We start from the raw sequence: 25276 nt of genomic DNA, 5'->3' as shown, positions 1-25276 counted from the left end.
AGTACAAGCGTTGTTCTGTCTCCTTGTCATCCATAGCGTTTTTTACTCGTGTGAATTCGTGATTCATCACTCCAAGCCACATGTGTAAGTTTTACAATATAACTAAAACTATTCATATATGTATATATATATATATATGCGCATGAAACACTGGCAACACAGACATCATAGATGTAAGTATGAATAGTTTTAGTTATATGTAAAACTTATATATATATATATATATATATATATATATATGCCATCGTAATGTAATCAAGCTAGTGTCGTTAGCACGAGCTAACATGCTAAAACGTTTAGGAGTCTCTGTGTTTGTATTATTACCTTACAATGGCATTCTTTTTGTGTCGTTTCGGTTTCACCAATTCCTGAGTAAATTCACTAATACGTCACCGTGAAGTTATTGAGTCTGTTTAGCTGATTGAGGAGCTAGTTTTCTATTTTGTTTCCATTTATACCCCCATTATTTACTTTTTACTTTTCAAATTCGATCTCAATTCTGTACACTGCTGCTGGAATTTTAACTCTCCTGAAGGAATCAATGAAGTACTATCTATCTATCTATCTATCTATCCATCTATCTAGTTTCCGCAGCTACTGGGTCCAAGGTGATGACTTCTGCTTTGTTTGATCAGCCGTTTTACTGCCGTGTTGCAGGCGTTTGCAAAAAAAAGTAAGTAAATAAGCAGTTACAGAATCTTTCTGCGTAAATCACTCATTTTACAACGTATCTGCGGCTTATGTATGGAAAATATTTTGTTCCTCTAAAATTTAGTGGGTGTGGCTAATACACAGGTGTGCTCTATAGCTTGGAAAATACAGTAATGCATTAAAAAAAGTTGGCTATGGATTTTTCAGTAAAAAAAAATGACAGCTCAGTTACTAGAATTGAAAATTTATAAGAATTTGGTGTAAAAAACAAACAAACAAACAAAAAAACACATTAAATGTTATGGTAAAATTCTATTGGCTGAGCTGCCAGGTTGTTCTTTTTTATCGTAAAATGTACTAAAAACTGTTTTACAGACTAACTAGTCACATTTGAATTTGAGAACCCTGCTCTACAGTACAGTTATGACTTTTTGACGCTCTCTGGAAAATTATAATCTTGGCGATATTGATACATATATATATATATATATATATATATATGGTGATATGAGGCTAAATTTGTCACTGGTGGTGCTGTTACGTGGTTTCCAGTTTGTTTTTTATTGTAAAATGTATTAAAAACTATTTTACAGACCAACTATCTCAGGCTTGTTCCTGCCAGTTTGACTATGTTTTAGTTTTTTCCTCTGCATTTGTCTCTGTTTCCTCTGTGTGTGTAGTGTTTCCTGTCAGCGCTCTTATTTTGTTGGTTTCCTGTCTTTCTCCCTGAGTGCTGTCCCCCTCCAGCTGCGGCTGATTGGCACCTGGCCACACCTGGTGTCAATCAGCCCAATTTCCTATTTAACCCAAAACAATATGAGAGCGCTGACAGGAAACATTACACGCACAGAGGAAACAAAGACAAATGCGGAGGAAAAAACAAAACATAGTCAAACTGTCAGGGACAAGCCTGACAAACTAGTCCCCTTTGCTCTACGGTTTAGTCTTTTTGACGCTCTATGGAAAATGATAATCTTGGCGATATATATATGGTGAGATGAGGCTACATTTGTAACTGGTGTTGCTGTTGCGTGGCTTCCTGTTTGTAAAATTTATTAAAAACTATTTTACAGACTAACTAGTCACATTTGAATCTGAGAACCCTTTTCTACGGTATAGTTCTGACTTTTTGAAGCTCTATGGAAAATGATAATCTTGGCAATATAACATGAGGCAAAATTTCTCACTGTTGCGTGGTAAAAATTGCTAAAATAAAGCAAAATAATACGTTTTAACATACTGTAGCTCAGGGGTAGGGAACTTATGGCTCGCGAGCCAGATGTGGCTCTTTTGATGACTGCCTATGGCTCTCGGATAAATCTGAGCTGACATTGCTTAACACGATAAGTAATGAATTATTCCACTTGTAATCACAGTGTTAAAAATAACGTTCAAAATATAAAACATTCTCATGCTTTTATACGTTCAAGAGGTTGCGTTAATTGTAAGAAGTAATTTATTTATTATTGGTTAGTGTTGGTCTTGCCTTGCTGGGGGTTCTTCAGACCACCAGGCACCGACATAAGAGCCTGTTTCAGGGTTACAATATTTTATTTTTCAATAAGTCTCGCAATTGCTTTCCAGCAATTGTCTTTTTCTCTTTCGTTCTTGCTCGCGCTCTGACTCTAGCCCCCGACCCCGTCTCTCCTCCCGGCTGCTGCTTATAACAGAGCGACAGGTGATTAGATAACAAGGCCCAGGTGGGCCATCTGCGCTACTGTCACTGATTTCGAATCCGGTACTGGCACATTCCTGCTTCGCTGCAGGCCCGCAGGCCACGCCCCTTCCACACTTAGCTTCAGAATAACAATATTATTCCAAAGAATAAGAGACTTTTTATAAGATGCACATGTTTATACGTGTTCAGTGTTAAAAAAAAAAATCATACGGCTCTTACAGAAATACATTTTAAAATATTTGGCTTTCTTGGCTCTTTCAGCCAAAAAGGTTCCCGACCCCGGCTGTAGCTTATAAACTTACAATAAAACATACTTTTATGTCGTGAAAGTATAATTTTGTGGCCGTATTTGTGTGGCCTGCGGACCATTGAAATATTTTCACTTTGCGTTTTATTTTCACAAAGCGTTTGTACAACCCTGATCTAAACTAAACCCTCATGAAACTTGGAACTGTTCTTTCTTGGACTTTGGTAAATCAATTAAAAATAGTTTTTGTGTGATGACGCTAACTGTATCCGTCCTATCATCAACTGCAAGCTGAAGTGTGTTCAATAGTCCAAAGCACAAATGAGGGCCACTCCCCTTTTGATCCAGTGTCCCGGCATTTGATCCGTCGGCAGCTCCACTGCGATCACGTAGTTGGTGGAATGACCCGTGGTGGACAAGGTGCCTGTGGAAACAGATCAGGACGGGCTGATTACTGCGACTGGAAAATACAGAGCTCCACTTTCTAGGGCCTTGGTGAAACAGGAGACCAGCTGACTGCGGTCTATTTTTGGGGTGAGATAAAACCTGAGGAATACTGTCACTCACATGGTAATAACCCAAACTCAATTACGTAGCTCACAAGTTTATTTTTAGAAAGGAAACTTTCAATTTCATTTAGACTAGTCGGTGCAGGTCAGGGGTGTCCAAAGTGCGGCCCGAGGGGGGCTTTTGCGGCCCACAGCAAATCGTTTACACCAGGGGTGCCCATTACGTCGATCGCGAGGGGTGTGTCAGTCGATCTCCAGCCAGGCTTTTAAAAAAAATAGACCTAAAAATGAGTGATCATCAATCTTCACCAAGACGTCACTTAAATGACATTCACGGTACCGGAGGGTCTTGTGAGATGACGCTGGCTGCCGCAAGATCATTATTATGAAAATATGACCGAGAGGAAGGCGAGAAACACTTTTTATTTCAACAGACTCTCGCGCCGTACCTTCCGTCAAAACTCTAAAGGCCGACTGCACATTTTCTATCTTCACAATAAAAGCCCTGCTTCATGCTGCCTGCGCTAACTAAATACAGAGTCTCGGAAAACTGGCGTGCACAAGCGATCCCTCAGAAAGCTGGCGTGCACATCACTTGTGCACGCAAGCTTTCCGAGACTCTTATTTTGTTTGCGCAGGCAGCATGAAGCAGGGCTTTTATTGTGAAGATAGGAAATGTGCAGTCGGCCTTTAGAGTTTTGACGGAAGGGACGGCGCGAAAGTCTGTTGAAATAAAAAGTGTTTCTCGCCTTCCTCTCTGTCATTTTTTCATAATAATGAACTGGCAGCAGCCGGCGTCATCTCACAAGACCCTCGGGTGCCGTGAATGTCAATCAAGCAAGCTACGGAATTTCCCGCCAATGTTTTTCTTGTAAAGTGTATGGAAGCTGGATGAATTAGATGCCCCAAACCAACCACTTTCATGTGGTATTGTACAGAAAGGACAACTTTTTTTTCTCCTCCATTTGAAAATGTGGGCGTTATCATCATTACTGTCTGATTCCAATCAATGCAAGTCATCAGAATCAGGTAATACACCAACTTATATTCTTGTCTTCGTGAAAGAAAGACATCTATATGTGTTACACATGCTTGTATTATCATTAAACACATTTAACTTGTTTACAAAAATGTCTCTTTCATAAAAAAATAAATATAAATGATATATATAAATGAGGTAGATCCCCTCGAGTTGGTCAATTGAAAAGTAGCTCGCCTGCAGAAAAAGTGTGGGCACCCCTGGTTTACACATTCTGCAAAAATTGCAAAATTGATAGTATTGCAAAAATAAAAATAAACATTTAAAAAAAGTGGCAATGTTGACACAAAGCTGCCATGCAGGCAGTTTTTTCCCCCCTTTTGTCTTTATTTTGTTTTTTGTCCATTGCTCAAAAAAAGAAAAAAGACACTGCGATGAGATGGCGACTTGTCCAGGGTGTACCCCGCCTTCCGGCCGATTGTAGCCGAGATAGGCACCAGCACCCCCCCCCGCGGCCCGAAAGGGAATAAAGCGGTCGAAAATGGATGGATGGAAAAAAAGGAACAAAAAGTGAAGTGAATTATATTTATATAGCGCTTTTCTCTAGTGACTCAAAGCGCTTTACATAGTGAAACCCCCAATATCTAAGTTACATTTAAACCAGTGTGGGTGGCACTGGGAGAAGGTGGGTAAAGTGTCTTGCCCAAGGACACAACGGCAGTGACTAGGATGGTGGAAGCGGGAATCGAACCTGCAACCCTCAAGTTGCTGGCACGGCCGCTCTACCAACCGAGCTATGTTATGATGAATTATTACTTAAAAATAATCACTTTAAAATGTTTTATGTGGAAAAAAATATTGCGTATGTTGTGTGGTTGTCGTATAAAAACATCAAAGTTTTGACAAAAGAGCATAAAACAAACAAAATAATAGTTCAAACTTAAAAAATTGACAGGTATATCGGAAGTTGATCTTGATATTTAAGTGTTAAAAGTTAAAAAAATATATATTTTATGAGTGGGGAAGCTTTCGGATCTCAAATATATTTAGTAGGATTTTATTTGACTTTTCGCTGTGATTACTGAAAAATATTAAATCATTCAAATCAATGGTGTCCTGCATTATTGATCGGGGCGGCATAGCTCGGTTGGTAGAGCGGCCGTGCCAGCAACTTGAGGGTTGCAGGTTCGATTCCCGCTTCCGTCAGCCTAGTCACTGCCGTTGTGTCCTTGGGCAAGACACTTTACCCACCTGCTCCCAGTGCCACCCACACTGGTTTAAATGTAACTTAGATATTGGGTTTTACTATGTAAAATCGCTTTGAGTCACTAGAGAAAAGCGTTATATAAATATAAAAAAATATAAAAAATCTTTGAGGGTTTTAATTGCTAAATAAAGGAACTCTCCTGAAGGAATCAATAAAATACTATCCATCTATCTGTCTATCCATCCATCCATCCATGTAAATACTGCATATTTCAGTTTTACAATAAAAAACAAAGTTGTCTTTGACAGAAAAGGCATAAAACTTTATTTGTTTTACTTTATATCAACCTCAATATGATATAGAGATTTACTGTAAGCATTAAATTAAAAAAAAATAATAATAATTTGACTTATTTTTAACATTTTAGTGACTGAGACCCTCTATGCTCCCCAGGACCCCCAAGGATTAAAAAAAAATCCATATATTTTGTTATGGTTTGAAAATGAAAAATATTAAAATGGCCCCTGCATGCTTAAATTTTTCCGTGTGGAAAAAGTTTTGACATCCCTGGTGTACGTATTAGACGACCGTAGGGGTGTCAAACTTATTCAAGCTCAGGGGAGGAAAATGTGTGCACACACGGGCCGGCCTATTAAAATCACGGCATTAAAGTTAAAAAAATAATGACAACTTCCATTTATCCATCCATTTTCTACCGCTTGTCCCTTTTGGGGTCGCGGGGGGTCGCTGTCACCTATCTCAGCTGCATTCGGGCGGAAGGCGTTGTACACCTTAGACAAGTCACCACCTCATCACAGGGTTAAAGACAACTTCAGATAGTTATCTTTGTCTTACTCTGGCCAAAAATAGAACAAACATCCATCCGTCCATTTTCTACCGCTTGTCCCTTTTAGGGTTGCGGGGGGTCGCTGGCACCTATCTCAGTTGCATTTGGGCGGAAGGCGTTGTACACCCTGGACAAGTCACCACCTCATCACAGGGTTAAAGACAACTTCAGATAGTTATCTTTGTCTTACTCTGGCCAAAAATAGAACAAACATCCATCCATCCATCCATTTTCCACCGCTTGTCCCTTTTGGGGTCGCGGGGGGTCGCTGGAGCCTATCTCAGCTGCATTCGGGCGGAAGGCGTAGTACACCCTGGACAAGTCGCCACCTCATCACAGGGCTAAAGACAACTTCAGATAGTTATCTTTGTCTTACTCTGGCCAAAAATAGAACAAACATCCATCCATCCATTTTCTACCGCTTGTCCCTTTTGGGGTCGCTGGCACCTATCTCAGCTGCATTCGGGCGGAAGGCGTTGTACACCCTGGACAAGTCACCACCTCATCACAGGGTTAAAGACAACTTCAGATAGTTATCTTTGTCTTACTCTGGCCAAAAATAAAACAAACATCCATCCATCCATTTCTACCGCTTGTCCCTTTTGGGGTCGCGGGGGGTCGCTGGCACCTATCTCTGCTGCATTCGGGCGGAAGGCGTTGTACACCCTGGACAAGTCACCACCTCATCACAGGGTTAAAGACAACTTCAGATTGTTGTCTTTGTCTTACTCTGGCCAAAAATAGAACAAACATCCATCCATCCATTCATTCATTTTCTACCACTTGTCCCTTTTGGGGTCGCTGGAGCCTACCTCAGCTGCATTCGGGCGGAAGGCGTTGTACACGCTGGACAAGTCACCACCTCATCACAGGGTTAAAGATAACTTCAGATAGTTATCTTTGTCTTACTCTGGCCAAAAATAGAACAAACATCCATCCATCCATTTTCTACCGCTTGTCCCTTTTGGGGTCGCGGGGGGTCGCTGGCACCTATCTCATCTGCATTTGGGCGGAAGGCGTTGTACACCCTGGACAAGTCACCACCTCATCACAGGGTTAAAGACAACTTCAGATAGTTATCTTTGTCTTACTCTGGCCAAAAATAGAACAAACATCCATCCATCCATTTTCCACCGCTTGTCCCTTTTGGGGTCGCGGGGGGTCGCTGGCACCTATCTCAGCTGCATTTGGGCGGAAGGCGGTGTACACCCTGGACAAGTCACCACCTCATCACAGGGCTAAAGACAACTTCAGATTGTTGTCTTTGTCTTATTCTGGCCAAAAATAGAACAAACATCCATCCATCCATTCATTCATTTTCTACCGCTTGTCCCTTTTGGGGTCGCGGGGGGTCGCTGGAGCCTACCTCAGCTGCATTCGGGCGGAAGGCGGCGTACACCCTGGACAAGTCGCCACCTCATCACAGGGTTAAAGACAACTTCAGATTGTTGTCTTTGTCTTACTCTGGCCAAAAATAGAACAAACATCCATCCATCCATTTTCTACCGCTTGTCCCTTTTGGGGTTGCGGGGGGTCGCTGGCACCTATCTCAGCTGCATTGGGGCGGAAGGCGTTGTACACCCTGGACAAGTCACCACCTCATCACAGGGTTAAAGACAACTTCAGATTGTTGTCTTTGTCTTACTCTGACCAAAAATAGAACAAACATCCATCCATCCATTTCCTACCGCTTGTCCCTTTTGGGGTCGCTGGCACCTATCTCAGCTGCATTTGGGCGGAAGGCGTTGTACACCCTGGACAAGTCACCACCTCATCACAGGGCTAAAGACAACTTCAGATTGTTGTCTTTGTCTTACTCTGGCCCAAAATAGAACAAACATCCATCCATTCAATTCTCCTGAAAAGGAGAATTGAATTGAATTTGAGAGCACCCAGCATGGACGAATACAACAGACAAGTCATTGTTTTTGTCTGCTCACGGAAAACAAACAACCTAATATACGATTTGACTCCCTCGGACGGCCTTGACGCTGTGGAAACAGGACCAGGCTGTTCTGAAAACACCCCCGAGGACACCTCAATGATAGACGCTTTTGACCTCCCTCCCTCCTCAACGACACCTGGAGTCGAACTTTTGCAGATCGGCCTCAGTCTAAAAAACATTACATCATCACACCCAAGACAATTGGGCATGTACGCACACCCCGCGACCACCCAACCCACCCCTTCACAACCGTGTTTTCCCCTCGGGGTGATGGTAGGATGGCAGCGCTTCAAAGCAGCAGTCGCCTTCCAGGGCCCCAACTCCCCGCCCCTCTGTTGCGAGTTTGTCGGGATTAAATGTAACGTGTTCATGTGTGCATTGCACTGAGTTTTTTTTCCCACTCCAGACTTGGCCCTCCTTAGGAGCCCAGTCTAGATTGTATTTTTTACTCATCTTCTTCCTCAGCGTTTTACCTTTCCCCATCTTTTACGGGGCGCCTCGTGGCGACTGACGGAGATAGATATTTACATATATCCATATTTAAAAGTAATTTATTTTCTTTGGTCATATTTGAAATAGCTAATGTTCCATCTTGTACTCTTTTTATCTTTTCTTTATCTCATGACCGATGGTAGACTGTAGACTACCTTGAGCTGGGAATGCAGGAGTAGCAATACTCCTTCTTCCTATCTCTTTCTGACTCCATCCATCCATCCATTTTACTACCGCTTATTCCCTTTTGGGGTCGCGGGGGGCGCTGGCGCCTATCTAGGCTACAATCGGGCGGAAGGCGGGGTACACCCTGGACAAGTCGCCGCCTCATCGCAGGGCCAACACAGATAGACAGACAACATTCACACTCACATTCACACACTAGGGCCAATTTATGACTCCAGCTGAGGAAAACAATAGATAAGTGTATTCGCTCTAATGGGTGGGGGCTACTGGCGTGTTGAAAAAGACAAGACTTCCGTGGTGTTTTCAGATCAACTTAATTGAATGTGTTGTTTTTTAGGTTGGTCTCCCCAAAGCTTTGGAATAAATTGCAAAATACCTATTCTGTTCTGGGTGTTCATTTAAAATCATCAAAATAACTTGGGATTGACCGCAACACGACCCGTCTGCGTTCCTGTTCTGTTACCCTGTACACTGTTTGTTTGTCTAATCTTGAACGGGTTTGTGCTGAAAACAAAAATGTTGTGGTACTTGTTGCAATGACAAAAAAGACCTAACTAACTATCTATGATGTCTTTTTGTTATTTTTGTGATGTGTAATGTCCTTTGTTTAAATGTACGGCAGTGAAAATGAATTTCCCCAACGGGGACCAATCATCTAAATAAATATACCGGCCCGAGACCCATTTTTTCTCTAAATTTGCCCCACCCCGAGTGAAAGTATTTGCCCAGGCACATACAGACGAGGTCTAGTAGAGCCCGTCGTGTTTATAGTATACTGACCAGCGCGTGTTAGGGTCTTGTAGATGGGGCAGATGTAGATCCCAGAGCTTGGAGGTTTGCGGTTAGGTGTGGGGATGAACCAAATGGCGGCCATTTCTGTGTAGAGCTCCTTAGGTCTGGACTCTGTGAGCAGAGCGTCATTATTACTCCAGCGAGCACCCTCGATGAATAAACCATTGATGTAACAGCCCGTGTCTGGTTTCTCCTTTATGTCGGACACTGGTTTCAGCACAACCTGAGGAGACAGACAGACCGGTGATCAAGTCCACATAGTCGCAGACAAATGAAGGTGACTTTCCAATGAAGAACAAATCCACATGCGAATACCTCAAAGTCAAAACCGATGGTGTCTATGGAGATGCCGAAGCGACGGGCGTAATTCTGCAGGGTTCCGGTGAGAAAAGCCTGAGGGAAATAGAAGCCGCTAATCCAGAAGACAGGCGGGATGCCATTGGAGATCCAGCCCTGAAGAAAACTGATCCTCTTCAGCAGATCCGAAACCCAGGAGGCCAGAGGCTTGAGGGACGGGTAGGCCTAGATGGGGCAACACAGACACACACATAATAACAGACAATCCCTAGTGGTCTAGTGGCTAGGATTTGGCGCTCTCACCGCCACGGCCCGGGTTCGATTCCCGGTCAAGGAACAGTATACTTTTAATTTAACCCTTGTGTAATGTTCAGTAGAAGCATTTAAGTCCCATCTTAAAACTAATTTGTATTCTCTAGCCTTTAAATAGAGCCCCTTTTTATACCAGTTGATCTGCCGTTTCTTTTCTTTTCTCCTCTGCCCACCTCTCCCTTGTGAAGGGGACAGGGGACACAGGTCCGGTGGCCATGGATGAAGTGCTGAATGTCCAGAGTCGGGACCCAGGGGTGGACCGCTCGCCTGTGCATCGGTTGGGGACATTTCTGCGCTGCTGACCTGTGTCAGCTTGGGATGGTCTCCTACTGGCCCCACCATGGACTGGACTCTCACTATTATGCTAGATCCACTATGGACTGGACTCTCAATATTATGTTAGATCCACTATGGACTGGACTCTCACTATTTTGTTGGATCCACTATGGACTGGACTCTCACTATTAAGTTAGATCCACTATGGACTGGACTTTCACAATATTATGTTAGATCCAGTATGGACTGGACTTTCACAATATTATGTTAGATCCACTATGAACTGGACTCTCAGTATTATGTTAGATCCACTATGGACTGGACTCTCACAATATTATGTTAGATCAACTATGGACTGGACTCTCACAATATTATGTTAGATCCACTATGGACTGGACTCTCACTATTATGTTAGATCCACTATGGACTGGACTCTCACAAAATTATGTTAGATCCACTATGGACTAGACTCTCACTATTATGTTAGATCCACTATGGACTGGACTTTCACAATATTATGTTAGGTCCACTATGGACTGGACTCTCACTATTATGTTAGATCCACTATGGACTGGAGTCTCACTATTATGTTAGATCCACTATGGACTGGACTCTCACTATTATGTTAGATCCACTATGGACTGGACTTTCACAATATTATGTTAGATCCACTATGGACTGGACTTTCACAATATTATGTTAGACCCACTCGACGTCCATTGCATCCGAGGTGGGGTCACCCTTGTCTGCGGTCCTCTCCAAGGCTTCTCATAGTCATTCACATTGACGTCCCACAGGGTTGTGAGTTTTTCCTTGCCCTTTTGTGAGCTCTGAACCGAGGATGTCGCTTGTGCAGCCCTTTGAGACACTTGTGAATAAGGGCTATATAAATAAACATTGATTGATTGATAAGTTCATATTGTTGTTACTCATCCAGCGTTTGTGGGTCTGACGGACCCTTTGCATTTTATCCCAATAAACATCTGTTCAGTATTTCAACACAAAAGTGTTGGATTGTGAGGCACTAAAAGCCACAAAATGCTGGCTGTGTAGCTACAATTTGAACGTTGCACGGAAAATTTTTCTGCCGGTTTCTGCATCCCACAGGGATTCTTATTTTGTGTTTCTGCACCGGCGGTTCCCACACTAGGTTGCAACATTGTTTGTCAACACTGTCAGCTCTCATTTTGTCGCACATTTTACCCTTTGATGTTGAACACCACACAAGGGTTAATGGATTATTTAGCATATCTTATATGTTCATATCTATCAAATATCTTTCTGTCCTTTTGTCCTCGTACATGTTGTATAAAGTCACCAGCTTTATTATAACCACCGTGACAGCTTGTTTAATAAAACAAATATGGTTATTTATTATTAGTTTAGTTTAAATTCATCAATGTTAGCACTGTGTAATTGTATGTAAATATATTGTTATTCTGTCTTATGAGTCCGTTCTTTTGCAGTACATTTGTTCATGTCAAGCGGAGTCAAACGGTGAGTTGTGGAAGACACAGGAGGTTGTACTGATGTTTAAGATGCAGACGAACGAGGTGGTACCGTGCAGTAAAAAAAAAAAGGGATATTTATTGATAAACGGACAAAAAGATCATCAGGACTCCTCTTCCTCCTATCCAGGAGATCGCAAAAAGCCGCTGCCTGACCAGGGCTCAGAAAATCTGCAAAGACTCCTCCCACCCCCACCAAGGACTGTTCTCACTGCTGGACTCTAGAAAGAGGTTCCGCAGCCTCCGAAGCAGAACCTCCAGGTTCTGTAACAGCTTCTTCCCTCAGGCCTTAAGACTCTTGAACGCATCATAATTAAATTATCCCCTCAACTCCCCCCAAAATGGATTAACTCGCTGGAATAAAAAAGACAATATAACATACATCCATAAACGTGGACGCATGTGAAAAAGTGCAATATATTTATCTGTACAGTAATCTATTTATTTATTGATATATATTTATTTATTTTATATATATATCTACAGATTATTTATACATATTTATTTAATTATATATGCACCTTATTGCTTTTTTTTTATCCTGCACTTCCATGAGCTTATGTAACGAAATTTCGTTCTCATCTGTGCTGTAAAGTTCAATTTTGAATGACAATAAAAAGGAAGTCTAAAGTCTAAAGTCTCTGAAGACTAAAAGCGAGACTATCAAGAAAACTAAACAAACTGCTGAAACCCAGCCAAACACTCACAGGAAATGTGGAGCAGATGGCGTCCACAAAGTACGTGCGTACGAGAGCATGGCATCAAAAAGGATAGTCGATCGTCACCCGTGAACAGAGAATAATGTCCCCATGACGAAGGTAGGATCAACTTAAATAGTCTTGAGCGCAAACAGAAAACAGGTGAGGGGGAACTGCTCGGGGACAGGAGTGAACCAGCCTAGGAAAAACACAGACAAAACCGGAAAAGCTGCTAGAATAAAAGCACAGGGCAGGAACTAAAACACTAAACACCGAAGAACACTAACAAAATGCAACATAACGCATGGTTTTATGTCATTTTGACAAAGTTAATCATGTTAAACCAGACCTGGACAAATTAAGTTAAGCTTTTAAATCTAATACGCCGGACATTTTTTAGATCTTTAAGATGGAAAGTGTAGCCGCCATTATGATGTGCAATCATGTTTTTAAAAGGCCGTAAGTCTTGAACTATACTAAGTATTTCAATGGTTGAAATCTGCGCTTTTGCATGATATACCAGCTACTATGGTAATGTAATTAGTTACTATGGTAATGTAATTAGTTACTATGGTAATCTAAGTCACAGCAGCTCAGACTAGGCACCAAATAGTGTGAGTGGGGAGCGTTTCCACAGAGAGTTTCCAGAGGGGCCAGGGACAAATTCTAAAGCTTAGTGATATATCAGATTGTAGGAGATTTTTTTTGTCACCCTCGGCTGCAGAAGAAGTGACAAAAAGCAGCAACAGTTAGCAGCGATCGTTTTATTTTTTCCTCTCGCTTGCACTTTTAACATGGAGGATTACATATCTAAAATAAAATAGTATTTTAAACTGGACTTTCTATCGAAGCAGGAGGTAATAAAGGAAGATCTCCATCGAGACAGAGAGACTTTTAAAACTGAAGAAAGATAAGGAAGACTTCTATGAAACAAGTTATCCATGCTTTTGATCAAAAGGAACTTCATTTATAAGTAAAGATAAGACCATAATAACGTTTTTTTTAATTAAATGTGCTTTTTTGTGTGCTACAGTTTATATGTGTAAAGTTAAAGTTAAGTTAAAGTACCAATGACTGTCACACACACGCAATGTGTGGTGAAATGTGTCCTCTGCATTCGACCCATCCCCTTGTTCACCCCCTGGGAGGTGAGTGGAGCAGTGGGCAGCAGCGGCACCGCGCCCGGTAATAATTTTTCGTGATTTAACCCCCAATTCCAACCCTTGATGCTGAGTGCCAAGCAGGGAAGAATGCTGGTATGAACTTTTAAACATAACCCGTTAACTGCTGCCAATCAAATGGTGAATAAGATACTCTTTAGGGTTCATGTGTTTGTAAATCTGACAGTGCCTCACCAGCCATGAACTTCACCGCAGATCACTGGTTATAAGCCAATATGTGTTTATTTTGTCTTTACAATGTGTTATGGGGTAATAAGAATTGAGATGTGGGCTGCAAATGGCCCCCGGGCCGCATATTGAACACTCCTGCCTTAGTGCATTCGTGGTCACTCCATGCATGATTTAGCAGTGCAATGTCTTCAGCGACGTGATACAAAAAAATTCTCAGGAAATCGACCTGTTTTATTCCGCAAAGTCTTGGTAAAAAGGATGACCCGGAGGAAGAGGTCTTAACCTAAAGTCCTCTCTCATTCTTCGAGCGATTTCCTCGACTCCTCAGTGGAGTCTGTGCGAAATAAATTGAGATACAAAACGTGAATAGACTCTTGCAAAAAAAAAAAAAAAAAAAAGGAAACGAAATCGAGCCGCTGAATCACTTCCTGCAATTGAGCGAGGAAGTGAACACATCCTAATAGCTCATGGGGTGACAGTCCTTGCAGCATACACTCCGAGGTGGGTAGAGTAGCCAGAAATTGTACTCAAGTAAGAGTACTGCTACTTTAGAGATTTATTACTCAAGTAAAAGTAAGGAGTAGTCACCCAAATATTTAATGGAGTAAAAGTAAAAAGTATGTTGTGAAAAAACTACTCAAGTACTGAGTAACCTGTTTGTTTAATGATTACGGCAACAAATAATGCACCAAAACATAAAAATAGCAATGAGAAAATTCATAGCCAGGAATATCTCTTAAGCAACTAAAACAGTAATATATATTAAATAATAATACATTAAAATAAAAAAATTAAGGCAAATTGAGCCAAAATAACTTAACAGCACCATAGGCTCAGTAGGCATTCATCGATTGATTGATTGATTGATTGATTGATTGAAACTTGTATTAGTAGATTGCATAGTACAGTACATATTCCGTACAATTGACCACTAAATGGTAACACCCCAGTAAGTTTTTCAACGTTAATCAATTACTTAATAAATGACCAAGTTGAGGTGATCTACCTCATATATACATGATTATATATATATACAGTATATAATTTATAGTTATTTATTTTGCTGTTTTTGTTGACATGTTAAAGGTGTTTTAATGAATATACATGCATGTTTAACATATGGATTCCTATCTTTCATGAAGACAAGAATATAAGTTGGTGTATTACCTGATTCTGATGACTTGCATTGATTGGAATCAGACAGTATAGTGCTGATAACGTCCACGTTTTCAAATGGAGGAGAAAAAAAGTTCCTCTTTTCCGTCTAATACCACATGAAAGTCGTTGGTTTTTGGCATCTTATTAGTCCAGCTTCCATATTCGTTTTTATACACTTTACAAGAAATACATTGGCGGCAAACTCCGTAGCTTGCTAGTTTGTTTGCGCTGGCTTTCGGAGACTCTTATTTTGTTAGCGCCGGCGCGATGGAGCGGCACTTTTATTGTGAAAACAGGAACTGTGCGATCAGTCTTTAGGCTTTTGACGGGAAGTACGGTTGAAATAAAAACTGTCTTTTTTCCTTTAAACGTTTGATTGATTGATTGAAACTCGTATTCGTAGATTGCACAGTACAGTACATATTCTGCACAATTGACCACTAAATGGTAACACCCCAATAAGTTTTTCAACTTTTTAGGTCGGATTTGACGTGTGACGGTCACGTGACCGCCTGGTTTTGTTTGATTGGTCCAAGGTCACCAGTGCCTGCATGTGATTGGTGAAACGCAGTCATGCGTAGATCCTACTTTGAATGCGTGTCTGACAAAATCAAAACAAACAAAGCGTGCATTAACAGATCGCTAAAACAAAAGTAGCGAGTAATGAGCTGATTGCAGATAAATGGAGCGGAGTAAAAGTAGCGTTTCTTCTCTATAAATATATTCAAGTAGAAGTAAAAGTATGTTGCATAAAAACTACTCTTAGAAGTACAATTTATCCCAAAAGTTACTCAAGTAGATGTGACGGAGTAAATGTAGCGCGTTACTACCCACCTCTGCATACAGTTCATGATTTGATCCGCACAAAAGCTTGAGTTGTAGATTTAGAACTTCTACTTAAGCGTGGCCCAATTTATGAGCTGTCTCTGCCAGAGCTGGGCAAATATTTTGACTCGGGGGCCACATTGAGACAAAAAAAATGTGTCTGGGGGGCCAATGTATGTGTGTACAAATCCTATGTACCGTATTTTTCGGACTATAAGTCACAGTTTATACTCAGGAGCGACTTATGTGTGAGATTAACACATTACCGTAAAATATCAAATAATATTGACTAGACTGCAAAGACAAGATATTTAGTGTTCAAAAAGACAAACTTTGTTTTTTCATTGCAAATATCAGCTCATTTGGAATTTGATGCCTGCAACATGTTTCATCTTTTGGCACAATTGGCAAAAAAGACTTAGAAAGTAGACGCATGCTCATCAAAGACTTATTTGGAACAGGCTAATTGGGAACAGGTGGGTGCCATGATTGGGTATAAAAGCAGCTTCCATGGAATGCTCAGTCATTCACAAACAAGAATGAGGCGAGGGTCAATACTTTGTGAACAAATGCGTGAGCAAATTGTCCAACAGTTTCAAAACAACATTTCTCAAATAGCTATTGCAAGGAATTTAGGGATTTTACCATCTACGGTCCGTAATATTATCAAAAGTTTCAGAGAATCCGGAGAAATCCCTGCATGTAAGCGATGATATTACGGATCTTTGATCCCTCAGGCGGTACTGCATCAAAAAGCGACATCAGTGTTGTTGCGTTTTGGACCTGTTCTTCCTTCGGTCAATGCCCCCAGGTTCTTTTATGACACATAAGCTGGTTTTAAATCAATCAGAGACAGAGGTTGTTCATTTTGATATTTTATTACCAAAGCGCTTTGGGAGATCAATCTAGATACAACATTTCAAAGGCACGGTCCAAATGGATCTAATCCTAAAATGGCAGTTTCTCCCTCCTCACTCACTCTCACCCGCCCCTATTCTTCTCCTCCCTACCTCGGACAGTTGAGATAACAGATTGTTATGTCTTCATTCCAACATTCCAAATTCAAGGTCTATGTAAAAGGCTCACACTTTAGCTGTTCTAAAATCTGACGAGGAAATAAAAAGACAACCAAATCCGACAGTGTGTAAAGGATATCAACACATGGGCTCAAGAACACTTCAGAAAACCACTGTCAGTAACTACAGTTTGTCGCTACATCATTAAGTGCAAGTTAAAACTCTACTATGCAAAGCGAAAGCCATTTATCAACAACACCCAGAAACGCTCCCAGCTTTGCTGAGCCCGAGCTCATCTAAGATGGACTGCTGCAAAGTGGAAACGTGTTCTGTGGTCTGACGAGTCCGCATTTCCAATAGTTTTGGAACTATTGGACCAAAGACAAAAAGAACCATACACGCAAAGTTCAAAAGCCAGCAAGTGTATTAGTACCCAAGACATGGGTAACTTACACATCTGTGAAGACACCATTAATGTTGAAAGGTACATACAGGTTCTGGAGCAACCTATGTTGCCATCCAAGCAACGTCTTTTTCATGGACGCCCCTGCTTATTTCAGTAAGACAATGCCAAGCCACATATTACAACAGCGTGGCTTCAGAGTAAAAGAGTGCGGGTACAAGACTGCCCTGCCTGTAGTCCAGACCTATCTTCGCGATAAGAAGCCTAAAATACCACAACGGAGACCACGGACTGTTGAACAACTTAAGCTGTACATCAGGCAAGAATGGGAAAGAATTCCACTTGAAAAGCTTCAATATTGGTCTCCAAAGTTCCCAAATGTTTACTGAGTTTTGTTAAAAGGAAAGGCCATGAAACACAGTGGTAAAAATGCCCCCGTGACAACTTTTTGCAGTGTGTTGCTGCCGTTAAATTCTAAGTTAATGATTATTTGCACAAAAAAAATAGGTTTCTCAGTTGGAACAATAAATATCTTGTTTTTGCAGTCTATTCAATTGAATATAAGTTGAAAATGATTTACAAATCATTGTATTCTGTTTTTATTTACCTTTTACACAACGTGCCGACTTCACTGGTTTTGTAAATTGAACCTTGTTAAATGTCTAACTTTGTGACGGTTTGAACTTTCCCTCGTCAAATGTGACCTCTGGACTCATTGTATCATGCAGACAAATCAGGAGGGGTTGTAAAAATATATATTAGTGTCTGTGTGAGCGTGTTACCTTGGCCTTCCACATGTCAGGCACGCCATTGTTGTACAGGCTGTTGGCCATAAGCTCCAGTTCTGATGACATCACCACCAAACCCTTCAGAGCTTTCACAATATCACTCAGACTCTGTGCAATGACAGCCAGCAAAGTGTTGTATCTGAAGAAGGACAAAAGACAAAGTGCATGTTACTTCCTTTGTGCTGCATTGTTTATATTTTAAGCAAATATTAAGATTCAAAGTACAAACCCCGTTTCCACATGAGTTGGGAAATTGTGTTCGATGTAAATATAAACGGAATACAACGATTTGAAAATAATTTTCAACCCGTATTCAGTTGAATATGCTACAAAGACAACATATTTGATGTTCAAAGTGATAAACATTTTTTTTTTTGCAAATAATCATTAACTTTAGAATGATTTAGTGGCCATAAATACTGATAAAGTTGAGGAATGCTCATCAAACACTTATTTGGAACATCCCACAGGTGTGCAGGCTAATTGGGGAACAGGTGGGTGCCATGATTGGGTATAAAAAAAGCTTCCCCAAAAAAATGCTCAGTCTTTCACAAGAAAGGATGGGGCGAGGTACACCCCTTTGTCCACAACTGCGTGAGCAAATAGTCAAACAGTTTAAGAACAACGTTTCTCAAAGTGCAATTGCTGTCAGGCTTTCCCCTGACAGTTTGTCTATGTTTTAGTTTTCTTCTGCATTTGTCTGTTTCCTCTGTGTTTAGTATCTCCTGTCTTTAGATCCTGTCTAATGCTCTTATTTTGTCAGCTTCCTGTCTTGTTCCCTGAGTGGCCACACCTGTTGCCAATCAGCCCGCTCCTATTTGTACCCTCTTTGTCTTGTGTCAGTTGCTGGATCATTGTATTGTCATTTGTATTGTCGTTGCCACATGTCGCTCTTGTCGTGTCGTTTTGATTTCAGCTATTACCGGTCGTGCTACATCTTGTCCTGGTCGTCGTAGCGGTAAGCTGTTTTTGTTAGCCATAGCTATTTCCAGTTTTTCTGTTTGTTATCCTCTAGCTTCCATGCTAAAGTTCCTTTTTGTTTGATTATCCGCCTCGTGCGCGCTTTGTGTTTGTACCCTTTTGGTTTTGTTTTTGTCTTAGTATTTAATTAAATCATGTTTTCACATTCCATGCCTGCCTCCATCCCTGCATCTTGGGATTCGACAACAAATAACCGTGACAATTGCAAGAAATTTAGGGATTTCAACATCTACGGTCCATAATATCATCGAAAAGTTCAGAGAATCTGGAGAAATCACTCCACGTAAGCGGCATGGACGGAAACCAACATTGAATGACCGTGACCTTCGATCCCTCAGACGGCACAGTGTCAAAAACCGACATCAATCTCCAAAGGATATCACCACATGGGCTCAGGAACACTTCAGAAAACCACTGTCACTAAATACAGTTCGTCGCTACATCTGTAAGTGCAAGTTAAAGCTCTACTATACAAAGCAAAAGCCATTTATCAACAACATCCAGAAACGCCACAGGCTTCTCTGGGCCCCGAGATCATCTAAGATGGACTGATGCAAAGTGGAAAAGTGTTCTTTGGTCTGACAAGCCCACATTTCAAATTGTTTTTGGAACTATTCGACATTGTGTCATCCGGAACAAAGGGGAAGCGAACCATCCAGACTGTTATCGACGCAAAGTTCAAAAGCCAGCATCTGTGATGGTATGGGGGTGCATTAGTGCCCAAGGCATGAGTAACTTACACATCTGTGAAGGCAACATTAATGCTGAAAGGTACATAGAGGTTTTGGAACAACATATGTTGCCATCCAAGCAACGTTATCATGGACGCCCCTGCTTATTTCAGCAAGACAATGCCAAGCCACGTGTTACAACAGCCTGGCTTCGTGGTAAAAGAGTGCGGGTACTAGAATGGCCTGCCTATAGTCCAAAATGTGTATTTACCAACTTCACTGGGTTTTGGTTTTGTAGAAAATCATGCAGGGGTGTCCACACTTTTTCCATTGAAAAATCATTCCGGGGGGGCCATTTTGATGTTTGTCATTTTCAAAATCAATTCAACTCCTCTCTCAGCTGCCACCTTACCGTGGTAGAGGAGTTTGCGCGTCCCAGTGATCCTAGGAGCTATGTTGTCTGGGGCACCATTAATGCTGAAAGGTACATACGGCGGTATAGCTCGGTTGGTAGAGTGGCCGTGCCAGCAACCTGAGGGTTGCAGGTTCGATTCCCGCTTCTGCCATCCTAGTCACTGCTGTTGTGTCCTTGGGCAAGACACTTTACCCACCTGCTCCCAGTGCCACCCACACTGGTTTAAATGTAACTTAGATATTGGGCGTCACTATGTAAAGTGCTTTGAGTCACTAGAGAAAAGCGCTTTATAAATATAATTCACTTCACTTCACACACAGGTTTTGGAACAACATATGCTACCATCTAAGCGCCGTCTTTTTAATGGACGCCCCTGCTTATTTCAGTAAGACAATGCCAAGCCACATTCAGCACGTGTTACAACAGCGTGGCTTTGTAAAAAAAAAAAAAGAGTGCGGGTACTTTCCTGGCCCGCCTGCAGTCCAGACCTGTCTACCATGGAAAATGTGAAGCGTAAAATACGACAGCGGAGACCCCGGACTGTTGAACGACTGAAGCTCTACATAAAACAAGAATGGGAAAGAATTCCACTTTCAAAAGCTTCAACAATTAGTTTCCTCAGTTCCCAAACATTTATTGAGTGTTTTTAAAAGAAAAGGTGTTGTAACACAGTGGTGAACATGCCCTTTCCCAACTACTTTGGCATGTGTTGCAGCCATGAAATTCTAAGTTCATTATTTTTTGCAAAAAAGAAATACGGTTTATGAGTTTGAACATCAAATATGTTGTCTTTGTAGCATATTCAACTGAATATGGGTTGAAAAGGATTTGCAAATCATTGCATTCTGTTTATATTTACATCAAACACAATTTCCCAACTCATATGGAAACGGGGTTTGTACTTCACTATTAATGCTGGAGATGTCCTCGCTGTGGACATTCCGACAGAGTAAAAGAGATAAAGTTGAGTTTGTCACCTGATGACCTCCTGCATGAGGACCGTGTTCATGGACTCCTCATAGAGCACGGGGTACTTGTCCATCACCTCTTGAATATTAAAAGGCTGCGGGACCTTCACCACGATCCCGCTTACTATTTCCTCCACGATCTGTTGTGCAGGAAGAGGTCGGTCAACAGTTACACAAAAAACAGCGCACACACTAAGTAGGACTTGAGAGAAATAAACACCTCCTCCAGGGTCTTGCCTCCAGCGGACGCAGTTCGAGGCTGGAGACGTAGCACGGCTCCCAGCAGAGCAAACGTCTCGTTCTGGGCAAAGCTGATGTTAGCGTTGTCATGGAGACCGAAGATCTCAGGTGTATCGTTGATGGGCAGGCTGTGGATGTATGCTAAGTAACCCTGTGGGCAGACATGTCATGCATTCACGCCAAGTGAGTCATCCAAAGTAATGATGCGACTTGTAAAAGTACATTTACAGCGATTGTGAGAAAGAAAACAACATCATGAACATTAAAAGTGTAAACCCCGTTTCCATATGAGTTGGGAAATTGTGTTAGATGTAAATATAAACGGAATACAATGATTTGCAAATCCTTTTCAACCCATATTCAAAGGAATGCGCTTCAAAGACAAGATATTTGATGTTCAAACACAGTGAAGTGTGTAGTGAAGTGAATTATATTTATATAGCGCTTTTTCTCTAGTGACTCAAAGCGCTTTACATAGTGAAACCCAATATCTAAGTTACATTCAAACCAGTGTGGGTGGCACTGGGAGCAGGTGGGTAAAGTGTCTTGCCCAAGGACACAACGGCGGTGACTAGGATGGCGGAAGCGGGAATCGAACCTGCAACCCTCAAGTTGCTGGCACGGCCACTCTACCAACCGAGCTAAACCGCCCCATAAACTTCATTTTTTTATTGCAAATAATTAACTTAGAATTTCATGGCTGCAACACGTGCCAAAGTAGTTGGGAAAGGGCATGTTCACCACTGTGTTACATCACCTTTTCTTTTAACTAAATGATAAATGGGTTGTACTTGTATAGCGCTTTTCTACCTTCAAGGTACTCAAAGCGCTTTGACACTACTTCCACATTTACCCATTCACACACACATTCACACACTGATGGAGGGAGCTGCCATGCAAGGCGCCAACCAGCATCCATCAGGAGCAAGGGTGTAGTGTCTTGCTCAGGACACAACGGACGTGACGAAGTTGGTACTAGGTGGGATTTGAACCAGGGACCCTCGGGTTGCGCACGGCCCTTCTCCCACTGCGCCACGCCGTCCCTTCAATAAATGTTTGGGAACTGAGGAAACTAATTGTTGAAGCTTTGATAGTGGAATTCTTTCACATTTTTGTTTTATGTAGAGCTTCAGTCATTCAACAGTCCGGGGTCTCCGCTGTCGTATTTTACGCTGTCCCAATGTCGAATAGTTCCAAAAACAATTTGAAATGTGCACTCGTCAGACCACAGAACACTTTTCCACTTTGCATCAGTCTATCTTAGATGATCTCGGGCCCAGAGAAGCTGGCGAAGTTTCTGGATGTTGTTGATAAATGGCTTTGGCTTTGCATAGTAGAGCTGTAACTTGCACTTACAGATGTAGCGACCAACTGTATTTAGTGACAGTGGTTTTCTGAAGTGTTCCTGAGCCCATGTGGTGATATCCTTTAGAGATTGATGTCGGTTTTTGATACTGTGCCGTCTGAGGGATCGAAGGTCACGGTCATTCAATGTTGGTTTCCGGCCATGCCGCTTACGTGGAGTGATTTCTCCAGATTCTCTGAACCTTTTGATGATATTATGGACCGTAGATGTTGAAATCCCTAAATTTCTTGCAATTGCACTTTGAGAAACGTTGTTCTTAAACTGTGACTATTTGCTCACGCAGTTGTGGACAAAGGGGTGTACCTCGCCCCATCCTTTCTTGTTAAAAGACTGAGCATTTTTTGGGAAGTTGTTTTCATGGCACCCACCTGTTCCCAATTAGCCTGCACACCTGTGGGATGTTCCAGATAAGTGTTTGATGAGCATTCCTCAACTTTATCAGTATTTATTGCCACCTTTCCCAGCTTCTTTGTCACGTGTTGCTGGCATCAAATTCTAAAGTTAATGATTATTTGCACCCAAAACATTTTTTTTATGAGTTTGAACATCAAATATGTTGTCTTTGTAGCATATTCAACTGAATATGGGTTGAAAATGATCTGCAAATCATTGTATTCTGTTTATATTTACATCTAACACAATTTCCCAACTCATATGGAAACGGGGTTCGTATTTCAATTGTTTATCTCACCTTGATATCCACATTGGTTTCAATCTGCCGGTAAACTCCTGATGCAGAGTAAATATGTTCCTCACTGAGCACAGCAGGACAGTAGAAATCTTCCAGCACGCTGAGAAGACAACGGCGGTCCCACTCATCTGTCACGCGGCCGCCATAATTGATCTCCCCCGCAGTGTATTTCAGCACCTGTCCAGGTGTCCAGGCAACCAAACAGACGTTAGTCACAGACTGTGTGTTAATGTAACTATGTAACGTTAGGAGAACCTTAAAGGCCGACTGAAACCCACTACTACCCACCACGCAGTCTGATAGTTTATATATCAATGATGAAATATTAACATTGCAACACATGCCAATACGGCCTTTTTAGTTTAATAAATTGCAATTTTAAATTTCGCGCGGAATTATCCTGCTAAAATGTCGCTGAGTCACGGATTGTAGCGGACATGTTGTTCCAGCCCCGATCCCAGCTATAAGTCGTCTGCTTTAATCGCATAATTCAACAGTATTCTGGACATCTGTGTTGCTGAATCTTTTGCAATTTGTACAATGAATAATGGAGACGTCAAAGAAGAAAGCTGTAAGTGGGAAGCGGTGTATTTCGGCTGCCTTTAGCAACACAAACACAGCCGGTGTTTCATTGTTTACATTCCAGAAAGATGAGGGTGAAGCTTTACTATGGAACAGAGCGGTCAAGCGAACATTGTGAAGTGAAGTGAATGATATTTATATAGCGTATTTTCTCTAGTGACTCAAAGCGCTTTACATAGTGAACCCTTGCCCTTTTGTGGGTTCTTCCGAGGATGTTGTAGTCGTAATGATTTGTGCAGTCCTTTGAGACATTTGTGATTTGGGGCTATATAAATAAACATTGATTGATTGATTGATTGAATATCTAAGTTACATTTAAACCAGTGTGGGTGGCACTGGGAGCAGGTGGGTAAAGTGTCTTGCCCAAGGACACAACGGCAGTGACTAGGTTGGCGGAAGCGGGAATCGAACCTGCAACCCTCAAGTTGCTGGCACAGCCGCTCTACCAACCGAGCTATACCAACCTACCACATGTCAAATGGCAGGTTTCGGTGAGAAAATGGTGGTAATAAGTCAGCTCTTACCATAAATCAAATCAACTTTATTTATATAGAACATTTGAAAATTACCACAGGGGTAGCCAAAGTGCTGTACAATGGGCAGGTTAAAAACGAGAACCGAGCAAACACAACACAACACAAACAGAACATGATAAAACTAAATAAAAAATAAAATAAAATAAAATAAAATAAATAAAACATAAAAACAGGTTCAGAGCAGGTGTATAATGGGGCGCCATTGCAGGATGGATATTATTCAGTGTTAAAATCCATGGAATAAAAGTATGTTTTTAAGAGAGATTTAAAAACAGAAAGAGAGGAGGCTTGTCTAACACTCAGAGGTAGGTTGTTCCAGAGCTTGGGAGCAGCAGCGGCGAATGCTCTGTCGCCTTTAAGGTTCAGCCCTGTGTCAGGGACCGTCAGTAACAGCTGATCGACTGATCTTAGGGATCGGGTGGGGCAGTAAGGCTGAAGGAAGTCGGAAAGTTATGTTGGCGCGAGGTTGTTTAGACATTTAAAAACAAATAGGAGGAGTTTAACATTAATTCGGTAACGCAGAGGGAGCCAGTGACATGAGCGGACTCTCTTGCCTCCTCCCACCAGCCGCCCCCGACTGTCGGATACTTCCAACGTGGAGGAGGGGGAAAAAAGCCGGCCCCAACGGCCGCCTTCGCCTCGTCGAGAAACGTGGCTTCC

General features: G+C 41.7%; 1 protein-coding gene and 1 non-coding gene across 2 annotated transcripts in view; one reads left to right on the top strand and one right to left on the bottom strand.

The window, feature by feature from the left end:
- Positions 1-246: 246 nt before the first annotated feature.
- The window catches only part of dnah1 (dynein, axonemal, heavy chain 1), a 172912-nt gene continuing 147882 nt past the window's right edge, over positions 247-25276 (bottom strand). The window contains exons 72-78 of the mRNA XM_061875243.1: positions 23499-23675; positions 21422-21592; positions 21211-21341; positions 18161-18305; positions 9849-10055; positions 9522-9756; positions 247-3000 (exon numbers count right to left, since the gene is read on the bottom strand). Of these exons, the coding sequence (XP_061731227.1) occupies positions 2879-3000; positions 9522-9756; positions 9849-10055; positions 18161-18305; positions 21211-21341; positions 21422-21592; positions 23499-23675 (1188 nt within the window). The 3' untranslated portion in view covers positions 247-2878. The remainder of the gene's footprint in view (positions 3001-9521; positions 9757-9848; positions 10056-18160; positions 18306-21210; positions 21342-21421; positions 21593-23498; positions 23676-25276) is intronic.
- On the top strand, positions 10096-10167 carry trnae-cuc (transfer RNA glutamic acid (anticodon CUC)). The gene has a single exon. It is a non-coding gene; the product is annotated as a tRNA-Glu (tRNA).

This window comes from Nerophis ophidion, linkage group LG16, assembly GCF_033978795.1.
Source record: "Nerophis ophidion isolate RoL-2023_Sa linkage group LG16, RoL_Noph_v1.0, whole genome shotgun sequence".
Classification (NCBI taxonomy): Eukaryota; Metazoa; Chordata; class Actinopteri; order Syngnathiformes; family Syngnathidae; genus Nerophis; species Nerophis ophidion.
This window is presented reverse-complemented; position numbering and strand designations above follow the sequence as displayed.